The sequence below is a fragment of the Leptopilina heterotoma genome, unplaced genomic scaffold (genome assembly GCF_015476425.1).
Source record: "Leptopilina heterotoma isolate Lh14 unplaced genomic scaffold, ASM1547642v1 Lhet_73, whole genome shotgun sequence".
In the NCBI taxonomy this organism is placed as follows: Eukaryota; Metazoa; Arthropoda; class Insecta; order Hymenoptera; family Figitidae; genus Leptopilina; species Leptopilina heterotoma.
In genome coordinates this window covers 732025-750779 of record NW_025111169.1, presented here as the reverse complement: position 1 = coordinate 750779, position 18755 = coordinate 732025, and the positions used below count along the sequence as shown (strand labels likewise).

Below are 18755 nucleotides of genomic sequence, written 5' to 3'. Positions count from 1 at the left end.
TTTATATTATTAAAATATTTTAAAGTACTTCGTATTATACAACAATTGACTAAATAAAAATGTAAACATAAAAATATATAAAATATTTCTTAATTTATAAGTATTCTAATTATTCAAAATTGAAAATAAACCATTTTTATCATTTTAAAAATATCAATATTAAATTTTCTATATCTTAAATAATTTGACAATTAAATATTTAATAAAAACAATAATTATTGCCTAATTAGTTTGACTATATACTAACTATATCAAATTTTTAACTAACACAACACATTTAATTTAGACTCAACAAAACAATAATATATTAATTATTATAAAATACATATGTCAATTATGAAATACTCAATTATCACAAAAATAAAAATGCATCTAAATAATTTATTAAATAGCAAAAATAAGAAAACTAATTGTTTCACACGGAAATTTTAAAACTTTCCAAAAAATTTCTTAATTATACCTTTAAATAGTGTAAAAATCATAACCTCAGAAGAGACAAATTATAATCTATAATTTCATAATCATACGCTAACCATACCTTTATTTTATTATTCCAAAACACTACGTTTCACGCACTTCACAACGAAATGACCATAATTTCAAAATTTGAAATTCTTTCGCGCACACACTTTTCCACTATATTCTTCTTACTTTTGGAAACAATTCTTCTTGTAGTTGGTTGACCTTGCAGAAGTCCGCTCAAAAAAAAATATTGAAAATCCAATTCATTGGTTCAGGAAAAATCAGGTATCAGCATCTCTTCGAAGTACAGAACTCAGGAAAGCAGGATAACAGGATACTCCCAGTTGAATAAAGTTTTTTAAAATTTATTTTTATTATTAAAATTGACACTCGTTCGACGTCCTAATACAGCAACAATATTTAATCCACCACAACAATTTGAATTTGTAGTTTGGTTCTCCAGATGAATTCCATGATGTCCAAAGTAAAAAGATTGAATATTTCACTTCCATTTATATCACTGATTAATTCATTAGTCTCAAATTTTTCTCGAAATGTTCATGGTACACAAAAAATGTTAATATTTACACTGTTTTATAGTTTATTTTATGAAATTCCTTAAAATTTTAACACTGTTAGATTTACAACCCGTAATATTTGTTATTTTCACTATTGTTCTTTAAAGTTCAAATTCACATAAAATTTCGAATAAAAGTCACAAAATTTGCAAAAATTTAAATTTTTCCGCACCAAGATCCCGGTTGAGCCCCCAATTTGTTACGTGCGGATTTACGTTATTTACGCGCAGGCGTAAAATCCGCGATTTGATTCGATGTTCAATCTTGGTTTAATCCTTTGAAAAGGAAGGCGGAAATATTCAAAATAAAACAAGTTAATTTCCGTTAAAACGGAGGGAAAAACCTCGAAAATAAGAAAGATCAATTAATAATTAATATTAATATCAATTAATTATTAATCCGACTCATTTCACGAGTAAACCCAATACATTTATTATATATTAAAGTCAAACATTACACAAGTCGAAGTTATTCTTAAGGCTATTTTTGGGACTACTCTGAAGTCCGTTACGAAAGAACTCCAAAATAGAACTGAATTCGTGAGGGAGCATTTATCCCTTGGTCCATGGCATAATCTTTGCGCATGCCCTGTTATAGAGTTTGTAAAGTCTATGAAGTTTTTAGAATCACCACACTAACACTGCACTGCACTAATACACGTATAAACATACTCTATGTATTGAAAACATGTATCACAACAAGTGAACATAATCCTTTTGCATTCACACTAATTACACAATTATTAATTATTTACATCATATCTAGTAACAATAAATCTCTTATACTGCACTCATCATATTTAAATATAAACAACAATTATAACGATAACCAATTTGATAATGTATCATAATATAATATTATTATTATATTAATACGTTACTAATATACACATATATACTATAATATTACAACAATAAATCAGATAAAGTTTACTAATAATATCATTTTCAAATAATACATTCATACTGCACAATTAGCAACAATATAATATTGTTGTTAATTATTCATAACGTTCATATTATACAATTGATAATTAAGGTTCGTCGCATAATGAAAGTCTATGTGTACGTGACTTTTCAAAGCCATTTCTGTGGTCACAAGTATGGTAAACACATGTTGCATTGTCCTATGGAAAAGGACACTTGAGATATTTTTTATATTCTTTCGAGGGTTTCTCGGTTTTATGACTCTAAAGAAACTAGAGATTACATTTTCTTTCGCTATTCTACTTGATTTATGGCAATTCTAAGAAATGTTGATTTTCAAATACATATTCAGAATTTGGAAACTATTAAACCGTGAAGTATTATATTTTACAATAGCCAAACTTTCTTGTTTAGTCTCGTCAATATTTGTCTAAAGTCGTGAGAAAATACTAAAAATAATTAAGTTTATTAACGAAATATTATAATTTCGCGCTTCGATAACTCGTGAATCGATATATCGAAAGTTAACGAGCGAGATGGTAGTCGCTCGTAACACCACTTTTAAAGTGGCGCCCTCGAAACTGATTTTTATAAATCAATTATAAACGTGTATTGTATATTGTACGTGAATGTCATGAATATACCAAGAACCAGAAGAACATTCGGAAAAATGAATGGTCGGCTTTAAAAACTTTGATATTTACTCTATTTTACTTAATTTGTACATAAACGACTTCGTTCTACTAATAAATTACTGATCAGCACAAAATGTCTGGATTTGATGACGATAATCCCTTTGGGGAACCTAATTTAGGTGATCCCTTTTCGGTAAGTGGTTTTTATAAGTATTTTATATCGTGAATGACAGTCAAACTTCAACAATTATTGCTATAACAATATGACACACCAACATACCTATATATTCTTTTATCGTCAATTTATACTATCAGATTTGCAAAGTGGATAAAGAGAAATACCTTTGAGCTTATTTTCCACTGTAAAAAAAAGTAAAAATAATTTTCCTCTTATTTCCATTTTACGTCTTTTTCTAAATCCTAATTTCATTATAAAATTCTGATGAAATCGGATAATTTAAATTTTATCGTTTATCATAAACTGGGTTGAGATAAATCATAAATATTATCAGAAATTGTCAAATTGATTTAAATTAGGTAATTTAATTCTAAAATTTTGCAAATGTCTTTTAAATTAATAAAAATAGAGAAGAGATTACTCGTGTCAGCGATAAATGTTATATTACTTATTATAATATACAATCTGGAGATTTTAGTTTTCCTGTCATTCTTTCGCAGTAATCTAATATTATTTAATTATATTCGCAGAGATTATTACACCTTCTATTCTTTTACGCATATCGTTAGTATATAGATAAAAGGTTATCTTTCGTATTGATAACAAGCAATTAACTGTCACTTAAACACCAGATGTTTTCGACGATAGAAAAAGATTGCATTTCTTGATGCAAAAATTTTCTCATCTTCTATTTATAAATTTTCTGTATTACTAACTGCATATACGATGAAAATAAAAACTAAAATGAAAAATGGTAATTCCAGCCACCAGCTCGTCAACCAACAACGACAATGTCAAATTCTAATCGAGGTATGGAGGATTTTAATCCATTTGCTAGTCCAGTTGACACTCCGACAACTCAGGTTCGAGGTGCTTCAAATCCACCAATGTACGGAGGTGCTGGAACAACACCACAACCAGCGACACTTCAACCTTCAAATCAAGAAGTACCTCCTCCAAATTATTCTCGTAGTGCACAACAAACTGCACCTCAAACGTTCAGAAACACGTTTTCACCAACTGGAGATGTACGTCTTTTCCTTTCCTAAACCTTTGAAAATTCGTCTCAACATTTTAGTGTTATCATCTCAATTTAATAATCGAATTGAAAAAGAAATATTTAAAATATTTATGTGTAAATAAATATTTAACGTTCTCCTAAGAAACAAAAATATTTAGGTTATGTTTGTAATTTTTGGAGTAAAAATACAGAAAGAGAATCAATTTCCCCAACAAATTATTGACGCTCAATTCTTCTTTACACCGAAGAATAAAGACTGGTTTTAAATTTACATAATTAAAGAGGAACTTTTAATCAAGATAAATCTAACATAAACGAAACCTAAAATCGTTCTTGGGAGCATGTCACATATTTATTTATAAATAATATTTTTATTATTTATAAAGTTTATAAATAAGTCGTTCAAACATTTATTTATTTAAACATGAATATTTTATATATAAATAAAATAAAAACCCTTTTTATAGATGCGGGCTGAAGAGGAATTAAAAGCCAGAAGATCACAGGACATGCAAAATTCTCCTTATTACTGTAAGACTAATTATTGTCTTTTTAATGACTTTAGTGAAATTCACAAAGTTTATGATATAAAAATAAAATTTATCATTAATGTGTATAAAAACAAAAAAATGTTTTGATTTTAGCGAGGCGGAATAATTGGCCACCTCTGCCAGAGAAATGTTGTTTTCAACCCTGCTTCTATCAGGATATCGACGTTGAAATTGATGCAGATTTTCAAAAAATAGTGAGACAACTTTATCATTTGTGGTTGTGTAAGTTTACAACTTTATTCTATTATTTCAATCTCTCTAAATCTGAATAAGAGAAAATTAACTAGTCAAAAGTCGTCCAAGTGAGAAAATAAGATTTTCCAAATGTTATTTATTTTGGCTTCAAATTCATATTATGTTTGAGAACAATTTTTTTTAAGTAACAATTAGTTTTTTAAAAATCTTTAAAGAAAGAAAAAAATAAAATTAAAATTTTGATCATAAATGTATTTTCACAAATTAATGAATTAATGATTGTAATGAAAATTAGAAACCATTTAATGTTTAGAAACGTTATAGTTAATATTTTTTATACGTGTCGCAAAATTATTGTAACCAAATTTCAATTCGAAAAAAAAACGTTCATTAAACTTTTAGAACTTTAGGAACATTTTGAACTTAACTAACGTTTTAAAAATCAAATTATCAAAACAATGATGGTTCATTTGAATGTTCGAAACTTTAGAGCCATAAAATAAGTTAAATCACTTGAAATCGTACAAAAATAATTTTTTCTTTAATAATAATTGAAAAAATATTTAATAAAATAAATAAGTGAAAAATTTCACATATTTTTCGATGAAAATCACTTATTAAATGTCTAGACAGTCATTTTTTTTTATTTTAACGACTTTTGAAGTATTTTAAGTGAATTTTCACTGATTCAGATTTAGAGAGAATTTAAAACGAAAAAGCAAATTGCGAAGACAATATCTGATTTAAATTCTATTTCCCCTTTTCTTTTTACAGTTCATGGCCTCGTAATGGTATTAAATGTCTTTGGAGGATTCTTCTTGTTGTTGTCATTCTCAAAATTCTCCACATTTGGACTAAGCATTTTGTATCTAATTCTCTTTACTCCCTTTTCATTCCTCTGCTGGTTTAGACCCGCGTACAAGGCTTTCAAGTAAGAAAATTTAATAATTTCTTCTAATTTTATAATTTCTATATGCAACTATATTCGACAACTATATTCGACAATATTAAATTTAATTTTCTTTCAGAACGGACAGCTCGATCCATTTTATGGTCTTTTTCCTTGTTTTCTTCTCGCAGATAGTCGTCACGGTTATTCAAGCTATTGGCATTCCAGAAACTGGTTCTTGGTAATATTCATTTTCATGTTTATTTATCTTTTTTGTCTATACGAGTTTCGGATTCAATTTCGAATTGAAAAACAGTAGCAAAAGTATCATAATAAAATGTTCAAAAACAAAAAAAAAAAAAATCTACAAATAGACGCTCATTAAAAATTCTTGTCGTATAATACTCGTTTCAATTTCAGTGGTTTTTTCGAAGCTATTGGATGTTTTAATTCATCAGCGAAGGGTACATTAACTGGAATTTTCTTGCTATTAATTACTGCTGGTTTTATTCTGGCAGCGGTTGGAGACTGTCTTCTACTGTCGAAGGTATTTTAAATCTAAAAATCCCATTTCAATTTTTAAATAATTTAAGATTCTAAATTTAAATTTCTCGAAAGAATCTCGAAAGAAATGAATTATTTTAAATATAATTTTAATTAAATTCGTCGAAAAATTTTCAAGAATTGAATTATTTTCAATATAATTTTAATAAAATTTCTTGAAAGAATTGAATTATTTAAAAAAAATTTATAACATTCCCTTAAAATTCTTCAAAAAAAAAAAAAAAAAACTATTTCCAGAAAATTTTAATAAAATTCTATGCAAAAATTACAAAAATTAATATAAAAAGTTATCAAAAATGTTATCTTCAAAATTGAAAAAGTTTCAAATATTGACACAAAATTTCTCGAAAGAATTCAATTAATTTCTAAAATTTTAATAAAATTCTTCGCAAGAATACAATTATTTCCATAAATAATAAATTTTAACAAGAATTTAATCATTTTCACAAAATTTCTTCAAAATTCTTTAAGACAATAAATTATTTCCAAAGATTTTAATAAAATTCTATGCAAAAATACAATTTTTTCAGATTCAAAAATAATAAGAAGATTCCAAAATTAAGATAATACAAAAATTAATATAAAAAGTTATCAAAAATGTTATCTTTTAAAATTTTTATCAAAAATATTTTTGATAATAAATAAATTTGATTCTTTCTTTTAATAAATAATTAGATTCTTAAGGGATTTTCTTAAAAATTCTTACGAGAAATTTTATTGAATATTATGCAAGTAAATTTATCAAAAATTTTAAGAAGAATTGAATTCTGTTCAGAAATTTTATTCAAAATAATTGTACATATTTATGCGAAAAATTCTGTAATTGTATTGAAAATAATTGAATTCTTGCAAAGAATTTAAAATAACTGATATTCTGACAAGAAATTTATAATAAAAATTTTAAGAAATTCTTTCGAGATATTTTATTGAAACAATAATTAAATTCATGCTTAGCTGCATAAATTTAATTATTTTCAATAAAATATCTAATTAAATTCATTGAAAATTGAAATTTATTTTTCTCCAGTACTTTTAATAAAAATGACTGACATTTCCCTAACCAATTTTACTTTCCCTAACTTTTCACTGATTTCTGGCAACCCTGAATTAAATAAATTAATTAAATTTACTAAATAATAAAAATAATTCCCTAATTTACATTTCAGGTCCACCGTATTTATCGATCATCGTCGGCAAGCGTGCAGAAAGCGCAACAAGAATTCACGAGTACATTTTTACGAAATGAACATGTACAAAGTGCAGCGAGCAATGTTGCTGCGAGTGTTGTTCGATCACAAATGGATAACATTACCCAACAACAACCACGATACTAAATGAAACATGACTGAGAAGGTACATAAATTATAGCATCAAATTTATTAATTTTGCTTCGTTGTTATTATACTATTATTATTATTCATCATCCAACATTATACTTAAAAAATAGATTTATGCAGTGTGATAATGATTTACTTATTATATGAAAACAAAAATATGCAACTCTAGAGAGAATTCTATTTTCTCTCAAATTCCATTATCTACTACACAATCATATTTCTTATATTCTACAAAACCAAGAATATTTTTAAATACGAAAAAAAGTTAAATTCTGAATTTCATTGACACATTCTATATTTATATTATGTTTTATTCTTTTCAGAAATAGAAATGTATTATTCTTAATATTTAGAGTATAAAAAATTTAAGTTTTACATTTTCGTATAAAAATTAATAAATAAGAATTTAAGTTTTATTTATTTTTTTTATTTAAGAAGCCTATTTTTTTAATATAATTTTTTAAAAAATCTGACATGATAAAAACACAACTACTGACGTCAATTTTCGGAAGGACGCTATTTTGAATTTTATTAATTGAAAATCAAAGTGAGATTTGAAAAATTGTTTTTCATATAATTGTGAATACTTGTTATTTGTTCTTCTTTCTACTTTGATTCTTTAGTGTGAGCGTTTTCTAAATGTCATTGAATATTTTACTTTGATTTTAAAAAAGGAATATTCCAAATTTTCTAGTTTTAATGACCTTCAGTGACTAGAGTTTTAGGGTAAATAATTATTACGATAAAATTCTCAACGTTCCTAATCAATAATTAAAAGGCAGAAGTATTCCAGTCTAAAAAAGGGCAAAAATAAATTGAAGGAAAAATTCAATTAATTATTTACTTTAATAATAATTTATTAAATCTCATATTAAAAAAATGAGAATGTAAAAAGTTTTCTTTACAAAAAAAATTATTGATCATAAACATTGAGAACTTTAATCAAATATTACACGTACGTGACATAAATTAACTTTTCCCGGGAAAAATGAAATCTATTGCTATACTAAAGTCTGTAAATGAAATAAATGAGAATTTATAAATTATCATCCAGTTTTTAGTGATAAGCGAGAGGCACCAAGAAAAAGAAAATTTGCACAGCAAATATAAAAATAAATAACAGCCGTCCTTACATATAAACTGGAATGATTGGGAGAAACTAATGTTAATGTATTCAAGAAAAATTCAATATAAAAATATGATATTTATTATAAAAAAAAAGAAAATGTTACTATATTTAAAATTGTAATGATAATAATAAAATTCAACTAAATATGTTATAATTAACGTTACAAAAAAAAGCCATTGAATGTGAATCAAAATTATTACTATTTGTGTGACATGAACGTGTGTTTATTTATATTATAATGCTAGGCCTATATTGTTATCTCAATATAATGCGTCACCGTATCATTTATTTTTTAGGAGAAAACAAAATCTTTACCTCTTTGTTAAATCTGTTTAAATTTTTTTTTCTTTGAAAGAAAAATCCAATACTTATAGAAACGATCGTAATTCACCTAGACCAATATTATGCAAAAGTTCCAAACCTGTAAAATCATAGTTTTTTTTTATTATTTAAAAAAAGAATTATAAATCATGTTATATTTCTAATGTAAAATAACTTATGACCTAAAATAGAATGTAAAGAAAAGAAAATTATTCTTTATTTATAATTTTTACTTACCTTCTTCGTAATAATTGGCCATTGGATCATCGGGAAAAGGTGAACCAACTTCTTTACCTAAACCTGACGCTGAACCAACTAATTGAGCGGCGATAATTGCATCCATGAGAATGACTTCTGATCTGTACATTAGTCGTGCATGTCCTTCTGCTAATCTGAAAATATCTTTCAATTAATATTTTTCGCAGTTTTGTTTATTTTTTTTTTTAATTTCAGAATTTAGAAGAAAAAAATATGCTTTATTTTTTAATACCTAACTAGACTTTCCATCATACGAACAGTTTTACGTTCAGTTTCTCTTTTCGGATCATATCTATAATGTACAAATACCGCTTGTAAAACTTTTTCAGCCTCTTCTGTCATTAACGGTTTCAAAGAATGAATATGCGCTAAATATTCTCGAATGTCATCCTCCTTCCAGATATTCGATTCCGCACCTTCATTCGAATTTCTGAAAAGCAAAATATTTAAATTTAGTAAATTAATAAAGTCGATTAAAAATACAAAAAAAAGTAGAAAAAGTCATTTATTTGATTCAGTGTTGTCACAAAAATATAATTACAAAAATTTTTATTTAAAACCTTCTGAAATATAATCATTTCTAATAATTACAAAATTATTAGAAAAAATCTTTCCAATATCAAATTATTTTCTACAATTTTTAACGAAATTTCATTTCTAAATTAATTATTTTTCATAATTTTCGAAAAAGTTTTATGGAATTTTCAAATCCATTGTTTACAATTCAATTTGATAAAATTTCAGTGATTATTCGAAAATTCTTTAATAATTGTACATTTAGAAAATAAAAACATCAAACAATTTCAAAAGAAATTCAATTAAACTTTTTCAAAGAAATTAATTATGTAAAATTCAAATTTTCAAAGACTTTAATTTGAAACCTTTTCAAAATGCAATTATTTCTGAAAATTCATTAAATATTGAATTATTATCCAAAATTTTAATTAAAATTCATTTTTAAATCAATTTTTATTAGAAAATTCTACGAGAATTCAATTATTTAAATACAAAAATAAATAATTTATTGAATAACTGAATGTTTCTGAAAATTAAATTCTGATAAAGAATTTTATAAAAAAAAAATTTTAATAATTGAATTCTTTTGACGAATTTTAATAAAAAAATTCTAAAATAATTGAATTTTTGTGAAAATTTATTATTTATGAATTATGAAAATAATTTAAATTCTTGCAACGAATGTTATTGTTTACAAAAATAATTGAATCCTGGGGAAAAACTTTATTGATTTTTTAAAAATATTTAAATTCATGCGAAGAATTTTATAAAAATCTTTTTAAATAATTGTATTTTTGTGAAAAAGATTAAATTATTGCGAAGAAATTTAAAAAGAAATTGTAAACAATTGAATTCCTGTCGAATTTTTATTATCGAAGATAATTGAATCTTAAAAAATTATGATAAAAGTATTCTAAGAATTAGTTTTTTTTAAAAAAAGAAAAAAAATAATTTTTGTGTAATTTAAAAAAAACTAACTAATTTTTGTGTAATTTAAAAAATACTAACTAATTTTTTAAAGAATTTTACTTAAAAATTTTGAACATGATTCAAAATGTTAAAAATAATTCTAAAAAATTGTAATGTTATTATTTTTTGTGTGTATGAATTTTTGGAAATATATAATGGAAAATATTGCAAAAATTTGAATTAAAAAAAAATAGATTAAAAAAATTCTAAGAATTACTTTTTTCAAAAATATTTGAATATAATGAAAAAACTGAGTAATTAATAAAAAATACCGTCTGCTTGCATCATCAGGTGATCTGCCATAAGCCTTTAAAATATGTTTCGTACTCATACTGTCCCAAGATAAACTTCGCGAATCCTTCAATAGAAGAATGAGATCAAAACGTGAAATCAAAGGATTTCCAAGTCGTGTTTTATATTCTTCATCGCCCTTAAAATGACCACCTTCTGGATTAATAGCCGCAATTACGCTGCATCGTGAATTTAACGTACTGACAATTCCAGCTTTTGCTATTGATATTGTTTGTTGTTCCATTGCTTCATGAACACAAGCTCTATCGTGAGCACTCATTGTCGTGAATTCATCGATACAACAAATACCCCCGTCTGCCAAAACTAAAGCTCCTGCCTCCAAATGCCAACCATCTGAATCCTAAATCAAAATAAAGTCAAATTAATCTCTACTCTCAATCTTAATTAATTAATTTTGTCCCTAAAATTCTGAATTTTTGGAGCATTAACCGACTTATTGTTAAGTAAGAGAATAAAAAGATGCTAAAAAAATTGTAAAAAAAAATAAACCAACTTTAACAGCTGCTGCAGTCAGTCCAGCTGAAGTTGAACCAATTCCAGTTGTACGGATAGAAGGAACAACCAAACGCGTAGCTGTACGGAGAATTTGAGATTTTCCAGTTCCTGGATCACCCACCATTAATAAATGTGATTCACCTCGGATATTTATTCCTTGAAAAAATACAAAATTTGTCACTTAAAATAGAAGAAACATTTAGCAATGATAATTTAATAAATCTAAATGATCTAATAAATTAATTGAATAACTTATTTTTACCTGTAGCATTAGTTTTTGTTACTCCTCCAGCAAGAACAACAGCCAATGACAATTTTAAAACGTACATTCCATAAATCTGTAAATAAATTTGCCAAATAATTTTTTTCATCCTCTTTTTGCTCCCTGACGTCGACGATCAGCGTCAAAAACTACTTTTTGGAGATTTTAGCAACAAAAATTGCAATAATTTATTTACTTTTCAAATTTCAATTATTTCTAAAAATTCACACAATAATTCTATTAATATTCAATTATTATCTCAAATTTTAACCCTAAAATAAATTTTGTAATCAATTTTTATTAGAAAATTCTACGAGAATTCAATCCTTATTAATAAAATCAGACTTTTGTCTGTACATTGCATAGAATTCAAAATTTCTATTATATTCCTTCTTTTTACACTCTAAGGAATGCGAAAATACTATTAAGAAAATTATGTGTGTATGTGTATATGTGTGTATGTGTGTATGTGTGTATGTATGTCCGCAAATTTTCGACCGCGTATCACGGAAAAACGGTTCGATCGTTTGAAGTGAAACTTGGCAGTCTTTTAGGCATTAGCCTAACTTAAAATCCTAGCGATAGTAGATTAAAAAATATTAATATGGACGAAAGTTATGCCATTTTTTCAAAAATTCGAAAATTCGAAATTTTTAGTTTTTTCATATACTTTAGTGAATTGTACTTAAACTTAGTACAGGGTTAATTTTAGTGTTTCTTATGAAGATTTAATCGTCAGAATAATAAAATTTTGAATAACAAATAAAAAGTGTTAGATTTAAATATTGAAAAATTAAAAAGTTTAAAAATTGAAATTTTTTTGTAATTAATTTTTATACGGTTGTATTTCTTAGGTCAACAATAAAAATTTGTTGTTGAAATCATAAGTTTACTTTCTTAAAAGAATTCTATTAGGTCAGAATATTAACAATATCCATATAATTAATATGAGACTTTTGTCAGTATGTTGCACAGAATTCAAAATTGCTATTATATTTTATTAATTAATGATCAAAAAATGAAAAACTCAAATTTCATTCTGATGACTAAATTGTAATAAAAAATACTAAAATTAACCCTGTATAAAATTTAAGTAAAATTAATGACAATAATTATTTCAAAAGATAAATTTTGAATTTTAAAAATTTTGAAAATATATAGCACTAGCTGTCATGTCGTACCCGTCTTCGACGGGTTTTAGTTTCTACCAATACATTTAACAATGTTTCTACCAATCTGGAAAATCAAAAATACCCGGGATAAATTAATTAATAATTAATAATTAGTTAATTAATAATAATTAATAATTAGTTAATAATTAATTAATTAATAATTTGTTACCATTAGCTATTTCGGTAGTATAATTATACTATTTGAATAGTCTCCACCCTTTAGCAAAAAATTAAAAATTATCAAAAATTCGAGAAACCGAATTTCTTAAAATTTAACATTTTTTTCTTCTCTTTTATATCATTTAGCTTTATTATTTTTGGGCTCTTTGAAAAGATTTTACTTATTAAATAGTCTCCACCCTTTGGTAAAAAATCTAAAATTATGGAAAATTAGCAAAAATTCATAAAACCGAATTTATTAAAATTCAACATTTTTTCTTCTCTTTTATGGCTTTTGGCTTCATTATTTTTGGGCTCTTCAAAAATACTTTACCTAATTTGTTATCTCCACCCTTTGGTAAAAAATCTAAAATTATGGAAAAATAGCAAAAATGCAAAAAAATGAATTTCTTAAAATTAAACATTTTTCCTTCTTTTTATGGCATTTAGCTTTATTATTTTTGTGCTCTTAAAAAATACTTTACTTATTCAATAGTCTCCACCCTTCGGTAAAAAAGCTAAAATTATGGAAAATTATTAAAAATTCAAAAAACCGAATTTCTTAAAATTCAACATTTTTCCTTCTTTTTTATAGCATTTAGCTTTATTATTTTAGTGCTCTTAAAAAATACTTTACCTAATTTGTTATCTCCACCCTTCGGTAAAAAATCTAAAATTATGGAAAATTAGCAAAAATTCAAAAAACCGAATTTCTTAAAATTCAACATTTTTCCTTCTTTTTTATGGCATTTAGCTAATTATTTTTGTTTAATGTAGCAAATTTTTTACTTTACATACTGATCTTTAAATAAAAAACTTTAATAACTTTTCCTGAAAAGCTTGCTTAAAGATTAAAAATCACTATTTTCTTAGAAAAAAGTTGATCTAAAAAAACGAAAAAAAATTTCAAAATACATCTTTTTTAAAAATTTTATCGTAGAAATGGGTTGTATTTATCTGAAAAAGTTAGCTAAGGATAGTTTTTTCATTCATTTTACAAAAGATAAAAAATTTGCATTTTTTTGTTTTTTTGAATTTTTTGGAAAAATGTCATAACTTTTGTTCAAGTTAATATTTTTTAAGCGGATAAGGCTATGATTGTAAGTTACTTTAATACCTAATAGACTGCCAAATTTCACTTTAATTGGTTGAACCGTTTTCAATTGATGCGCGAACAAAGTTTTGCATACAGACAGAGACAGACAGACAGAAATTTTTTTTACATTTTTAGAATTCTAATGTCTCAAAACGAAAAAATATATAAAAATTTTCAAGTTTGGAGCAATGTACAGATAGTAATCTGATTTTATTAATATAGATAATGTTTGTTCACATTAATAACTTTTAGTTTACTATAGCTACACTAAAAAAAGTTATATGATTCAAGTAATTATAATTATTTGAAAAATAATATCTTATTTAAAAAGTTTTTATTTCGATCTAATAAGAATTTATTTCGTTTAAATAATTTTATTTAGTTGAATCAAATAAATCTTAATTGGATTAATTAAATAAATACTTGACTCTAATAAATAAATTTATTTAACACAAATCATTTCTAAATTTTATATTTTTTCATGGATTGCTTCTAAACTTTCTATAGTTGAGTATTACATGTTATTTAGTCACATTTTAGCATAATTTTTCAAAAATACTTTCTTATAACGAAGATGTAAGTATAAAAATGTTTTGAATATCAAAAAATTGAAAAAATTATAATTGATACCAATTGCTATGAAGCTTAATTCAGTAGTATTTGTGGACTCTCTGATTTAACTTTTAGAGATATCTTGATCAATGTAAAGACAAAAGTTAAACACGGTGTTTATTTTGGTTTAAAACAATTTCCGGCTTTGTCCAAATTTTTCCTGGTTTACTGGACGGGTTTTTTTTAATAATACATTTAACAGGGTGTTTACCAACCAGAAAAGACGTAAAATATCAGGGAATTTAATGTAACCGAGAAAAACTGGATCTACTTGCTATACAATTAGTTCGAATTAGACTGTACTATAACTCAAAAAACTGGAGGAAATTTTAGATTTATTTTAATACATTATATTGATTGAAGTACTACAAATTGAGAAATATTGTTTTCTGCATTTGAATTAGTTAAAAATAACTAATTTGATAATAAAAAGTCGGTCACTGTTTCAAATGGTATTATTTTCCTAATGAAATAGACAATAGTAACTAATTATTATTTTTTCCCTGTCAAATCAAATTCCCGGCTATTTTCCGGTTTTCTAGGTTGGTAGATACACTGTTAAGTGCATTATCAGAAACTACAACCCGTCGAAGACGGGTACGACAGCTAGTTATTTAAATATACAAAAACAAATAATTTATTGAATAATTGAATATTTCTTAAAATTGAATTCTTACAAATAATTTAATAAAAAAATGTTTAAATTAAATTATTTAGACGAATTTTAATAAAAGTTTTAAGAATTACATTTTTTGAGAAATTCGATTAAAAATGTATTAAAAATAATTGAAAATCTGCGATGAGTATTATTATTTTTAAAAATAATTGAATTCCTGAGAAGAATTTTATTATTTATGAAAATTCTTTGAATTATTGCGAAGAAATTTATAAAAAAAATTTGTAAATAATTAAATGTTTGCGTAGAATTTTATTAACATTTTTTTTAAATAATTAAATTCTTTTGGAAAATTTTTGAAAATAATTTAAATTTTGTCAAGAATTTTATTTAAAATTTTGAAAATAATTGAATTTCGGAGATGAATTTTATTATTTAAATTATTTATAAAGGTAATTGAAATTTTGACGAGAATTTTGTTTTTAATTTTGGAATATAATTGAATTTCTGACAAGAATTTTATTACTTTTGATATCAATTGAATTCCTGCAATTATTTGTAACTTCTCCAAAAATTCAATTTTTTTAGTGTTTTTAACTAAAATTCTTCTATAACCCATTATTTCTAATAAATAATTAAATTTATTAAAATTATTCAAAAATCTAAATTCTTTAAAATTTCTAATTCATTGAAAATTAAAATTATATTTAAAAATTTAAAATTACATAAAATCTTTTGAAGTTCATCTATTTATGAAAATTGTGAACGCAACTCTTGTAAAATTCAATCAATTTTGAAATTTATAAGTAAAATTGTTTAATTTTTGTTTGTTTCGCAGTTTAGAAAATTAGTAACATTTTTTTGACGCTTACTATCGACGCTAAATTTAGAGACCTCTTTTTGTTTATCGATATAATTAAAAATAGTTACTTGAGGACAAATTGAAGCGAGAATAATGTCTCTTCCAACAAGAGGATTTTCAGCGTGTGCTTCCCAGAAGTGACTAAAAGCTTCCTTCATTTCTTTCGTGGAAGATGTCAATTCAGATACTTTCCGATGAACAGAAACACTATTTGCTAACATAAACGTTGATCCCACTGTTTTCTCAGTTATTGATGTGATCCATCGTTTCACGAAAACACCACTGTCAAGAAATTTAATCATTTTAATTAATTTCATCAGTACATTTACTACTAACTTGACATTTAACAAAAACTACATTTTTAGTTCAATATCTGAATTTTAACATACTAATTACTTTTTATTATTTATTTATTATTTATTACCTACTTTATTTCAACTTGATCTCCTGGTTTACATTTATCGACTAAATCATCTAGTAAAACAACCTGCCATCCGGTTACACTGCTACTGTTCGAATCTGGCTGAGACTTGTCCTAATTCCAATAATAATTATTAATTAATTATTGTTTTTTTTCATTTCCGAATTTTTCAATAAATACGATAAGAAGATGTTGATTAAAATAATTGAATTTTTTTTAAATTTGTAATAAATGGTAACTTTTTAAGTACCTGATTGTAATGTCTTTATTTTAATCTTTCTCTTCTTAGCAAAAATTACAAGGAAATCATTTTTTTTTTATTCTTTTAAAATCAAAGGATTTAAAAATCTACCTGAACTTTGATTTCCTGATGATCTGAACAACTCTCTTGTCGTAGACTAGAAACTTGATCAATATTACTCGATTTACAAGCTTTACATTCTTTTAATAAAGGAACAACATTTCTCTCCCACAACATCTAGAAATTTTTTAAGTATAAGTAACTTATTAATAAAAAAAAATCCACAATAAAAATAAAATTATCCATAAGGTTTTAAATGTCCGAAATATTTTGAAAATATCTTTAAAAATTGCTGATTGCAATAAAAATTAAAAACTTGAATTTTAAGTAATTAGAAACTTTATGTATAAATAATTATTTTTGTAGTGTCGCAAAATAATTGTAGAAAGAATTTAATTAAGAAGAAAAAATTAATATATTTCGTTTATTTGAACATTCTGAACTTTAGGATCATAATAGTGATAAATAAAATAAAAAATAAATAAATAAATCAAAAAGTTAATAAATAAATAAATCAAAAAATTAATTATATAATTTTTAAAAATTGATATTTTGAAGTTCTACTCACATTCACTACACTTGTGTGTTTGCATTTTCGGCAATTGTACTGTTTCGATAATTTTGTAACAACAGGTTGTGACATTCGCACAACAATTCCGCAAATTGACACTAATTCCCCAATAGTTTCGGAATGTTCTTTCACCGGGACACCGATAATTCTCAAGTGAACCCTCGATTTTACCGTTTGTTTACCAGAAACCAATTTTTTCTGAACTGATACAATGGAAGCATTGCACAAAGGCAAATAATGTCTAGGATTATGTAAAACTTTTCGTCCCACATCAGGATTCTCTTTAATTAGATCTAGAAAACTGAATATTTCAAATAAAATTAACTCCAAATTTTGAACAATTATAAATAGTTAGTGAAACCTGTTAGTAAACTATTAGTAAACCACTTACTTTACATGTATACTATAATGAATACAATCCTCAGAATTATTCAATATTTTCTGTAGATCATCAAAATGATATTCTTCTAAAAATTCGTCAAGCATTTTGCGAAAATCCTGATGAATTTCAATCAAATTGACCGGCCGGTGTTGTATTATAATTTTGTTCAACTAAGTTTAACTGATAATAAAACTGAATTCTTAAATTGACAATCACATGTTTGAAAAATGACTGAAATAAGGATTAGTTTTATAATGATTTCTGAGAATAAAAATTCCTACATTTACAATTATTAAATTAAAATATAATAAAAAGGAAAGTGTGTAAAAAATCCTGTGCTTGCATTGTTTACGTTTTTAAATGAACGAAGTCGACATTTTCCTAAAGTCTTTGCCACATTGTAGAACGAGAATTTAAAGTTTGGTACACAAGACACTTTACACTTTGATAGTGGGAGTGACTCGTATTTGGAAGCAGATACTGCTTCCGGAAATATCCGCCAGAGTCTCACTCTATTATGAAAACACCTTTAAACACTTTGCCCGATTCAGAATTGTGTTTTTTCGTAAACACATATTTTATTAAAAAGGATTAAAAGTAAAAAAACCGAGTCATGAGTTTTTTTCTCCTTTCGCTTCGCAAGGTTACATTTATGTTACAATTTGCAGAAAAATTGCACAAAAACCGCGCAAAAGTAAGCAAAAGTTTAAGGGCCTGGCAATTAGATTAAACAGGGAAGGGGTTAATTGGAAATTTTTTTAAGGACTCACCGTTGCGTCCCACGTAGGAGGGCTTTTGGTGCTGCTACCTGAAGATCCTTGCCCTCTTCTGCAGAAATCAAAATCCCAACAGTGTATTGCGCTCAGGATCTCCACCTGGAGCTGCATCGGAGCATCCACTTCTTTTGCACCAAAAATAACTCACTTCTCACAATAATTTTCACACACTGGAATAAAAGGCCCTTT

The 18755-nt window shown here is 25.1% G+C and overlaps 2 protein-coding genes across 2 annotated transcripts; one reads left to right on the top strand and one right to left on the bottom strand.

Annotated features, from left to right (window-relative positions):
• Window positions 1–2561: 2561 nt before the first annotated feature.
• Window positions 2562–7461, top strand: LOC122510712 (secretory carrier-associated membrane protein 5A). Its single transcript, XM_043625545.1, has 8 exons — window positions 2562–2794; window positions 3544–3807; window positions 4268–4331; window positions 4445–4573; window positions 5321–5477; window positions 5575–5676; window positions 5856–5982; window positions 7166–7461. The coding sequence occupies exons 1-8, from the start codon at window positions 2735–2737 to the stop codon at window positions 7331–7333; spliced, it is 1071 nt and encodes a 356-aa protein (XP_043481480.1). The 5' UTR covers window positions 2562–2734; the 3' UTR covers window positions 7334–7461.
• Window positions 7462–7747: 286 nt separating this feature from the next.
• On the bottom strand, window positions 7748–18182 carry LOC122510711 (DNA helicase MCM9-like). Its single transcript, XM_043625543.1, has 11 exons — window positions 17800–18182; window positions 17406–17709; window positions 16889–17014; window positions 16544–16650; window positions 16184–16397; window positions 11599–11674; window positions 11335–11492; window positions 10802–11181; window positions 9277–9474; window positions 9024–9178; window positions 7748–8886 (listed from the first exon to the last, which is right to left on the bottom strand). Exons 1-11 carry the CDS (start codon window positions 17892–17894, stop codon window positions 8834–8836), a joined length of 1866 nt encoding a protein of 621 aa, XP_043481478.1. The 5' UTR covers window positions 17895–18182; the 3' UTR covers window positions 7748–8833.
• Window positions 18183–18755: the final 573 nt, after the last annotated feature.